Genomic DNA, 11,734 nt, shown 5'->3' with positions numbered 1-11,734 from the left:
CAAGCGAGTCAAGGCAGACTTTTCCCAATCTAAACTTTGTAATCAAGTAGAGTCTCTTTCGAGATTTGTCCAGACTACCGGCTTCGTACTCCCTGATGACTACACGCGTGAAACGAGATGGTCAGGGTCGCGCGAGTCTGCTAACCCAGATAGGCGGTTGTAGGCTCGTTTCTTTGTGGGGGTTGCCTTCGGCACTTGCGTAGGATGTCGAATAAGGATTCCGTGTATTTCATGCGCATCATCCTTTTCCCTTGTACGTCTGTCTCCATTTTTCCTTTTCGATACATCTTTCTCTCTCAGGCTGCTATTATCGCTCTCCCTCTCTCTCGCTCTCTCTCTCTACTACCCCTTTCGAGCTACCCCTCGAAGGCCACCCACTACCCCGCACTGCCTGTCCGCGCATTCGTCCGGGGGTGGCGGTAAGTTCTCGCGCAGCCAGTGCCCGCGCGTCTCTCGCGATCGTCGGACCGCGCGTACGTAAAACGGGGAGGTTCTCGTCGTCCTCGTCGCGCGGATATTTGCGCGCGTATCTCGCATACTGGTCGAGAAAAATTGCCCCATCTAATGCATCGGAAGTAGGTTCGATGCTCTCCTGCGAGTGGATACGGAGAGCTCGGAAAAACTACGACGCGTCGCGGGATGTTTTCGATCGTTCGACGATCGGATCGGTCGGCTCTTGCGATCTCGAAATTCTTTGGAGATCTGAACGGTGAAGGGTGAGCGCGAACTTGAAGAGAGTTCATTGCACCGCATGAGTAACATAGTGTTTCTAGCGCGGAGAAGATTTTAGCTTCGAAGAAGTTAAAAGTGTTGCGCAAATCGGAAAACCGAGTTTCACGATTTTTTGAAAGAAGCAATCAATCGATCGATCGTGGACTCAAGCGTAGAAGAAGCGCATTCCTGAATCTCTATCTGCTTTAAGCACTGACGCGAATAACGATGAAGTGACCAAGATGATGCGATTTTTATAGACGCGACAACAAAGAACGTATGGGGGGCTTTAAAATCGGGAAGAACGATAAAATGGTTAATCGTATGAAAATGCGGAGATGATCGCGATGACTCTATGAGGAAAGTGCATGGTAGAGCATATCAAGGATTAAAGGAGACAGTATGTTAGAAGCGTCGCGGTGGTTCTGAACCGGGTCGAAGTGAACGAAAAAAAGAGTTTCGCCTTTCCTGAGGGTCGTTGTTGGCTATCATGTTGTGTTGGACGAGTCTCGTGAGATGCATCGATATCTACTACATCGCATAGACGAATGTAAGTGTTGGTCTCGTAAGAGTCAATCTCGCAAAAGTTATCAGTTATTGTTATTGAGTCATCAGGTTGTTGGGAAAATTGGATGCTTGAAGAAAGTACATGTACGAGCCGATATGTTTCGATAAGAAATACCTTGTCAACAGTTTTGTGTGGAACATGACAGAAAAGAATTTGGCTAAAAATTAGCAGACTAGTCTAATTTTATTTTTAAAGGAAATAGATAACGAGTTGAAACGATTAATCTTAATGCTATTATTTCTATTCGTCGGGTATTGGTATTCAATACCCCGAGGAAGAAAATATTGAAAATCGAGTTAATACGAAAATATTTCCTTGGCTTAACTATGCTGCGGTCACGGGCTGTCAAGCAAATGTTTGTTAATTTACACAAACATTTGTTAATCTGTACAAATATATGTTTTGGTAAATCGTATGTTTAATTGAGAGACACATATGTTTGAACTAAAGAAATACTGTCAACACTAAACATATTTAGTAATGTAGTGTAATAATACATAAAATAATAGTGACAATTTTTCTCCTAATGTTATTGAAAAGTTCTCTCAGTAAATATTAAAATGTAAATGTCAATAATATTTAACTAAATGACTTTATATGGGATTAATTACTTATTACTTTCCAGCACAGAACTGCTCGTTAAAATGCTCGTAATACGCTACGATATTTTTTTTTCTTATAAGCAGCTCTAAAATCTATTGATAAAATATATTCTCCTGGGATACTATATATGCACGATGCGAAAATGATGGCGCGACAGAAGAGACGAGTGCGATGAATAGTGTTAATACCGCATCAAAAAGGCCAATCCCCTGCTGCCTGTCTGCATATCCTTGCTAACGAGTATTCAAGTATTTCGAAATAGCCTGGCAGATACACAGTTCGTGATATCTGTTTTCATAAATACAGTTTCAAGTGTCACAGAAATTTTGAGACTATATCCTCGTGCCATGGAGGATTTGCACAATTCGCAGAGGATTACAGTATTTAGCAAGCGATCGTTAAACCCGGTACATATTGAATAATCGTCGATACATTATCTTTAAAGAAGTTTATACTGTGATATTATTTGTAATCTTTTGCATCAGTAGGCATAAAAATTGTTCATGTAATCACCATGGATAAAGTATTATTTATTTATTTACAACATCAGTTAGTAATAAACTTTTAGCTACTATAAAATAAAAGAGTTTTATTTTCATACCTTCGTATTATCTTTTTTTATTACCCTGTAAATTTTAGTAATATTGAAACATAGGAAAACTTATTCAGATTTATATAAATTAATTTCCTTTATTCGTATCTATATCCGTTTTATTTTGCTCAACACATCTGTAGCGTTAGGGAAAATATATTATAGCGACTGTATAGTTAATGTGGTAAAGAAATTATAATACAAAAAAGATATAATGTAATAAAGAAGAAATACTAATGCACTTTTGGACTTCTCAAACGAAGCGTATCCAAATTTACCTTATGTTGACATTTACAAACTGTTAACATGATAATGAAGTCGTTGTTAATATACATGGATTAGAATAATCAACGTAATCATTAATCACAGTTATTACCATAATGAATCAGTAACACGATTAGATACATTAACATGGTTATTATACAATCCGACTTGAAATACGTTGATACGTGTAAATTCCACGTCATTACCGGCTAAGCGATAATTAATGAACGTGTGACAGTCCAAATCTTCTATTACTATTCTCTTTCTCACTTTCACTTTTCTTTCATCTCATACTCTATATACAGTATGTAGTCAGCACATAAAGTTTGATCGATTTGTTAGACACTTTTTAATTATAAAGCATATTCCGATTATCGATATTCTTTTCTTCTTATTCTAATGATCTTTTAATGTATACACACGCACATTATGTTACTTAATACATTTATTTAAATCTATCTGATAATTTTTAGATGCAAAAACCTTCGGAGTACTCTTTATTTGACATGTTTATAATTTTTAGTATACAAAAATCGCTTTATATCTCCCGGTTTTAATTTTAATAGAGAATTTTTAAAGAAATTGTCTCGATAAATAATCTTTTAATAAATTTTAAAATTTATTTGGCATTAAATCTCATGCTAATTTATGGCAAACTAAAATTTTGATAAAATAAAGCTGATAATTATGTTAAAACGGGCAATCAAATTTCATATATTCATATGCACAGCTTAATTTATAAAGAATTTTATACTTTAGTTATTTATGAGCCCAAAAATGTTATTGGTAATTTTATTAAAAATATATTGTTAAAGAGTACAGAACACTGCTAATTATTACGGATACTCGTTACGTATATTAGATGGTTTCATTACTAATTATAGTAACTTAATCACGATATGAATCAGATTTAATTTTTCATGGCTGCTTTTTGTACAGTGCTAACATAATAACAGATCATATATTCCATTTTTATTAAATTACACGGAAAAAAAGAATGATGTTGTATCAACAAGATCAGTGTAATTGAAATAAAATCGTTAAAACGTTAAAACATTAGTATTAATAAATAATAAACATAAAATTGTTGTCTTAATAATCTGGATATTTAGTTCAATGCTTAGAATTAAAATCCATAGCAAATATAATTGAATGAATAATTTACGTTTGTGGCAGCCAGTGACGTTAACGTTTAATTCAAGCAACTTCATTTTGTTTAATTCAACAACATTTTGTCCGTGTGGTAATAAGAATTCGAAGGAATAAAGACTATAGAGCCGTGACAACATGTTAGTGTCTAAATATTTCTTATTTTATAATTAGACACTAACATCCTGTAAATTTAAAATAGGAAATATTTAGACACTAACATTCTGTCACTGCTCTTTTGTCTTTGTTCCTTCAAATTTATGTTTGCCACACGAGAGCCTTATGAATTTTATTTATTTGTTAGTAATAAGCATTTGTTTATAACAAATTTTTTATATTATTGCTGTTAATTTATGTGATCATAAATCTCTGTTATTAAATAAATTCCATCTTACTCGGCAATCAATACTTCATCTTCCTCTCGTTTCCCTCCCCTTTATCGCAATTCATCCGCGAATGATTCATTATTAATGAGACTATTGCAATTATTGCGATTATTACAAACTGCTTGGCGATTCACCAAAGAAAAAAAAATACGTCGCATCTTTATTAAAATGATGTACAAATGCAAATGTAATCGCGCGTACTTTTAACATCGCGTTTCCAATTTTTATTAAAAAAAAATAGATACGTTGAGTACTGTCGCTTTTTGCCGCACTCCTCCACCTCGCTAAGAGAAGCTCCCCGAAGAGCATCGTTGGGCTTCCACGTGAGTAAAGCGGGTTTCGCGAGTGTGGAAATGTGGCACGTCACATTGTATAATACAATAACGTAACGACTTCTTTCCTCCCTTAAGCATCTTTCGCGTTTCCTCTCGACTCCGAGTCGCGCCCCGTGCGCGCGGTTAACGTCTCGTTCCGAAATAATCGAGACAAACGAGAGACACGCTCGTCAAATGTTTCCTTCCCTCCAGCTCGCAATTTGACATTTCTGAAGTATACAGTTCCTGAAAGAGGCGTTTCGTCTTACAATTAGACGTTCATAATTTTGCTTCTAACAGCTGTTTCGATATTTTCCTTCTTTACTGCTGTTTTGTAATTTCTTCATGATCTAATATTGTACATAACATGGGTGTATTTAACCGAGGGCGATATTAATAAAAATTTTTATTTTATTTATTTAAATAGAAATTTCTTTACCTTTATACGTTATATGTAAATACTGACTATTGCTTATTATCTAAATATATCTTGAAATTTGCGCTTTTCTCAATTTATCATTATTTAGTGATTTACTGGAGAATTTATATAAATATATCTACAAATATAAGAGCTTTATTTCTCAAGGAGAAAGCTGAAAATTACTATGGCTCTAGAAAATCTCATTTGCAAGAGTTGAAGAGATGAAAGTTGCTGATTGAAACGTCATAACCAACCTTAAATATCAATCAATGTGCCGTACGCTTTAGCTAAACGATTAATTTCTTTGGTTCCTGCAGATCTATCTATCTACACGTCGCAAACGTGTCTCACGCGACGTGAAATTATCGATTAACCATTTACCGTTTCTTTGTTAGATTACCGTTAAATCTCGCTCAACCGCGGCGCGTCAACTTTCTTCTTGAATCTCCTCGAGAATATGGAAGTTATGAAATTCTTGCTGACACCGTCGCGTTATTAATCGCGCAACCGCCCACGGAGCATTCATTCGCGGCGCAATGTATCGTTGACGCGACGTAGCTTACGCGCTTCCTTCGGCTATAGGAGAGCTTCGACAATTTTTAGAAATTTATTGCGTCCGCCGAAGCGAGAGAAAATGAAACGAGAAGGTCCGGAAGTTAGGCCCTTCGTGGGAAATATCATGCGTCTTGACGAACCGTCAAATCCTGATTGGTAATTCGTTACTTCGACAATACGCGTCGATTTTACTCCCTGTGCCACTTGCTTCGTAACTTCTCCAGATTGTGGTTGTGGTTGTGGTATCGCGCGGCATCAATCTGCTGCGTTCTATCTATCCCTTCTCTTCGCCCGCGTTTCGTAATAAAACTAGTTTATTTGAGCCTCGCGTTGGAACTGCGTCTTCTATCAGAGATAGCAACGACCTAAACGTCACAATTAATTTATTACCGAACAACAGTGTGTTGTAAGGTAAAAGAAAATTTTTAGTGTAATAAAATGTAGCGATTACTTAACATTATGATAAATATTATTGGCCATGGTTTATTTAAACACCTTTTTAAGTAACAACTAACGAAAGTTTTTGATTATACTGCAAAATTAGTAGAGAAAAGTCCCTTATTATGAGACAAGCTCCCAATACGAGACAGCAGGGCTTTCGCTAAATTAATAGGCATCTTCTCTATTGGTTTCATCGTGAATTTATTGCCCTTGGAGTGAAAAATTCATTGTTGGATCGTGTAATCGTTGTGAATAAAGATTTGTGATTAAATTTGGATGTTGAAAACCTGCTATCTCATATTAGAAGCCTATCTCATAGTAAAGGACTTTCCTCTATATCTGTAGTTACATTTTTGTTTCAACAGTTAAAAGAGCAGCGGTATATCGTTAAGTATTAGTGGCAAAGATGATTTTCGATACAGGACTTGCAAACTTCGTGTTAATAAATCGGATTACTAAGAGCTTAAGAGTTCATTAATTCTCTGTAATGCTCTTTATTCTTTTGATGAAAATTAAAGTTGCTGTACCAAGTAATTAGAAACGCTCTGTTCAGATTAGAATAAAGTATACGTGTAAAGTCGTAGGACTAAGTGACTTCGAGACAAAGGAATAAGAGATATAGCTTTTGTTCAGAATTATAGTTGCCTTTTACGATCAGAGGAGACACGGTCGTTGTTACTACGTTAATCCCTCCCCATCGTAAAACCTATAAAGAGCAGATGTAATACCCTACCGTTTTTTTATCGGCGATAAAACGCACTGCGAATAGTATCCACTGCCACAAAAGATGTGCGCTCTCTTTCTCTCTGGCACATAATCCATTTCTTATTAATTACACATCCGTCAGCACAAAAGTTTTTACATTAATTTCTATAAAATCGATAAAAATTTTTTTTTTGCTTTATAAAATACTACATCGCTTCTAAAACGTCTCATATTTTTCACATTTCACCGAAGTCCTCTTATCGTGTATAATTCACTGCGAAAAAGCGCGCGTAATTTTATTTATATTTCGTTCCGCGTTTGATAAATTTTTAACGAGATGACGATTTCGCTAGAGGCAAAAGTCCCGAGTCACTAGGACTATGCGATAGAGAAAGGAGGGCGAACGTCGCACTCAGTCGCCGGGGCGAAAGACGGTAGAATGAAAAAAAAGGCCGTTTCAAACGCAATGGACACACCTACGTAATCAAGCGGTGCGCTTAGGACCGCGCCGTTCGGCAAACAAACACGCAGCGAAAGGCAAAGTTACCCCCAGCTAAATTGGGTTAGTCGAAATCCGTTTACGCTAACTCTAATGGCGAAAGCGTGAGCCGCATGCGGCATCGACACCGAACTTCCGTCGAGAGTCGTCCGCGCAAGGGTGATTCGACGAGTGGTGTGCGCGCGCGAGGTCTTTATTCACCCGGTCAGCTTTTTGATCGTCAAATATTGATACCGAGGGTCCGCCGGTCCGCTCTTCGCTTCCATTTACTTTCCACGTTGTATATTACAGCGTAAATTACTGCGACACGGGGAGAATCTGGGACGGACCGATATTTCGATATGAAGAAATGTCCAGCCGACGATTTAACTGTTATTAATAATGGATATTAGATACGCTTGATTAGCTTCTTTATTTTCGCTTAGCGTGCCGGTAATCCAAACCCGCGTAATCGAAGCCTTACATTTCATTTGACATTTGCATGTTACAGCACGTGCACTGACGCGTTCTGTCCTCTGGCGATGGATAATGATGCAATTGAATTCGTGTCTATGATTAATAACCAAGAGACCACGGAATAACTTATGCCAGTAATGATCGATAAAATGTATCGATATCACGCAAAATTGATTAGTCGCGCGGGCAATGAATAATTCTGCCTGAAATGCATTAATGCCGACAATGTTAGTAAATTGTTAATCAAATATTTAATTAGTTAATGCATGTAATATTGATACGAGTGAGGAAGTTGCGCGTAGATTGCGCCAATGTACGGCGTATCAATAAACATTCGTACGCTTTGACATCGTGATAAAATAGTAAATAAATAAATAGCGTCAAACGTGAAATAAAATTCTTGAGCTGGCAAACTCGCAAACTCCACCGTTAGCCATTTCACGGAGGAAATTATAACGCTATTGTGTCTCTCGACGCTATTCTGCGGCATTTCTCGTAGTTTGCTCCACGGAATGTCGTTGAGATTGAGGGAGTTTGCTCGCCGGGAAAGCGACTTGATTCAACAACATTTTTCTCGTAACGCAGTTTTAAGTACGAACTCTATCTGTCGTGTTAGCGCGATCGAAGTTACGGGGACGGGGCTGTCGCGCAACACAATACGGCACGTCGAGATAGAGTCGGGCGTGGAGACATTATCGTAGCGGGACCAAAAACTCCAGAATCGCTTCGGAAATAAAGGGAGGGACTCTCTCTTTTCCCTGGTATCTCCGGCACCGACGTAATGGAGGTCGTATCTACTAGAGAGGTCGAACTCCCTTTTTTCCATCTCTCCCTCCGGAAAATGCACCACCGGGAGTGGAGACGCGGGCCCACGTGATTTCACTCCAGAGACCATAGCGTCGCCCCTTTTCTCGCCATCTTCGAGGTCTAGCGCAAATAAAACTAAACCGTACCCTCGTTCCAACATTGTTGATACGCATACCACAGCGGCTGTGCTAAAAAGCGTAGAGCAGTATCTCCCGGGCTTCTTCAAATTGCAATTCTTTTTAGGAAGTTGTTATACCGCAATGTAGGTAACGCTATTATGTTGTACTTTCAATGGTTTTCTATTCCATAATCGACTACTGTTTAAAATCAAATACTTTTTATACGTGTTTAAAAGTTTAAATTAGATTCTCAAATTATCTTTTAACTATAAAATTATTATAAATATAAGGTAAGTTTAGAATTACCTTCCGAATATTTTTCAGGCATTGCATACGTGCATTGGTTTTCTTTGAAAAAGCAGAAAAGTAAAGAAGTAAATTTAAAAATAATAAATATTTACATTCTCATTTGGCTAATAAATTCCAGCCAATCTCACGTCTCTAATCGTATGAGCTTACTTTTCGTTTTAAACAAACATCATAAATCGTAATCTACTGGTTGTTACTTTCAACAAATGATCCCGTACAAAACCGTGCTGGCCATTTAAGCAATTAATTTACCCGCGAAAAAGCATGGCCTCCAGCAGATTGCATTTTGCTGGGCTGTTCGGATCCTGATTTTATGAGGTCAGTTATTTTACGCCTGCATTGTTTCTCCAATAGTTGTCCATTTGACCAAAACCCTATACCGATAAACAAATATTTGAGCGATGTTACGATGACGTGTAGAAATGGAATACCTGTATTTATTACGACGAAATATAACAAAAATCTTATTTATTTAAATACGATGACAAAACAAACAAGTATTTTATTATTACATGCATATTTCAAGCTTAAATTTGTAGCAATACATTTTAAGTGTATTGTTACAAATAAATTCTATTTATTAAACTTGACTCATTTACTTTAACTCTTCGCTAACTTTTCTGTTTAATACCTTCTGCTTTAATATTGTATTGCGAGTTTCTTCTTTTTATTTTCCAGGTCGAACACGCACGGAAGATGACGGTCATTTAAGAATCTCCTCCGACGTGTGCGACGAGTTTCCGAAGATGTGCAGTTTGGTGTTGAAGTGTCGGTGAAATCGGGGCAACTTCCCGTACCTATGATTTCCTTTCCTTTCCCCCGTCGCACTTTGTCTTACGGAAAATCCGCACGAACGATGTCATAGTCGTCCAAGTGCGAATTATCTTCACGTTGGACACGATGGCACTGTTGTTCGTCATAATCGTCATTTCGATCACCACTGCCATGTCGCTGCCGCCGGTCATTAGAATCGGTGAGTAAATATCGACCCAAAATGTGAGCTTTCAGTTTACTTGTGCGCAAGGCACAGTTGTTATTAGCGCCATCATTTAATGTGTCTCTTTGTACACAATAATATAACTTAATTATTTAATAATTAATTAATTATGACGTATATCTGAAAGCTGCCCTATGTTTCACAATATAATATATCTACGCCCACCAAACATTTTATATAAAATATTGTAATTAAGGCGAGCTATTGTTGCTTTTAACGCAATAAAGACGTTAATTGAAAATCCATTACTTTTTCCATGTAAAATTATAATTGAGAATATGTTTCCTTTTTCCTCTATTTTCTTTTTGTTGCACTGGAAATTTCTAATTCTGAAAATATATTTTAAATCAAATAAAATGCACTATGCTCTCGCTTTGCGTTCTTATGACTCATTTTCCACGCACAATTATATGTGTAAAGCGTTTGCGTACAAATAATGTAACTTGTACCGTGTGTACAAGTAATTCGTTTGTAAACTATTAATTTGTCCCACCAATTGTATACAATTTTGTGTCATACGCGTGCAAAACGATGTCAGTAGCGATTAATTGAATATATGGATTTACTTCATTCGCGAATTTTTTACAAATACAGATAATACATAAGCAAATTGCGAAACGTTCTCTGTAAAGAAATGCAAATGTTAACGTAGAACGGCATGGATTATACTCTCGAATATTTGAGAGAGCTACATTGTTTTTATCAGGAATCTCCAAAAGATATAATTTTCTCCAATTATATAACGTATTAAACGTATTAAACGCATCCTCGAGCTATGTACAAGAATTAGCTGTCAAGTTTTATGTCGCAATTTCACGTTCGAAGCAGTTTGGGGAACAATAATAATTTCGCATTCTCTTGTGCATTACGTTCAACGAAGTTGCCAAGAACGGCAGCCACAAGTCGGTCCCAGGCCTCGATCCTCCGCGCATAGAGGATCGTCTTTAGCTTTTTCCGCTACGCGGGCCGCGGGAACTTGCCGGAAACTTTCCACCGGTTGATTACGCTTCGCTGCAGCAGGTAGACGGCGCGCGCGGTTTGGAATTACAGAGTACGCCTCTAAGTACGCGCGGAGATCGAATCTTCACTCGCGCGCGCCCGCGTTTTCGCCCGGTACGGTTCCATTAGTATTCCAGAGTGTGCTCGCGTGGGTGTAGGGCAGACGTGTCTGTGCGTAGGATGCCGGACTTGGACTTGGGGCTGGTGCGATACGCACCAGCCGTTCGGTGACACGCACGCACGCATACACGCGTCCGTGACGCCGGGAGCAAAGCGGAGCTCGAGGCCGCTCGCTCGCCGGTTAAGTCTAGCGGTAGAAAAGTTTTCCGTCGATCTAATTGGTTGAATTTCTCTGTGGGGCAACCGCCTCGGGGGAAACTTGTCCGCAATTTCCTATGATGTCGGCGAGAATGAAGAGAGGGCGATAAGGCGAGCGGGCTTGTCAAGATGGGGCGTGCGCGTCCGCGTATATAAGACGAATGGGGGTCCGAAAGAAAGTAAGGCGTCCCCAAAGGACGGGGACGCTCTGGCATCTCGAGGCGCGGCGACTTTTCGAAACCACGAAGAAAATACGGAGGATATTGCGTATTCATGTCCGCCACTATAATTTTCCTCGTATTCAGGAGTCGTAATTGAATTATCTATTACTTACACAGTGCGGTCAAAAATGTATAAATGGCAATAGAAATTGCTATGACTAATTGAACAAATGGTGAAAAAAGAAATTAAAGTGTTTTGTATACATATGTGAACCCAAAGTTTTTGAATCTTAACAATAACGTGGTATCAATAATTTCCACGAAAATCCGCAGCAATAAGTTTTTTGAATAACAAACACG

General features: G+C 38.1%; 1 protein-coding gene across 3 annotated transcripts in view; it reads left to right on the top strand.

Annotated features, from left to right (window-relative positions):
• Window positions 1–339: 339 nt before the first annotated feature.
• LOC105568147 (glutamate receptor ionotropic, kainate 1) overlaps window positions 340–11,734 on the top strand; it is a 150,509-nt gene continuing 139,114 nt past the window's right edge. For all 3 annotated transcript variants that reach the window (XM_012023567.1, XM_012023569.1, XM_012023568.1), the window contains exons 1-2: window positions 340–1,261; window positions 9,578–9,872. In XM_012023567.1, the coding sequence (XP_011878957.1) occupies window positions 9,800–9,872 (73 nt within the window). In that variant the 5' untranslated portion in view covers window positions 340–1,261; window positions 9,578–9,799. The remainder of the gene's footprint in view (window positions 1,262–9,577; window positions 9,873–11,734) is intronic.

This window comes from Vollenhovia emeryi, unplaced genomic scaffold, assembly GCF_000949405.1.
Source record: "Vollenhovia emeryi isolate VEMERY1.0 unplaced genomic scaffold, V.emery_V1.0 DF939131.1, whole genome shotgun sequence".
Lineage (NCBI taxonomy): Eukaryota > Metazoa > Arthropoda > Insecta > Hymenoptera > Formicidae > Vollenhovia > Vollenhovia emeryi.
The sequence above is the reverse complement of the archived record's forward strand: the minus strand, read 5'-3'. Positions and strand labels throughout refer to the sequence as shown.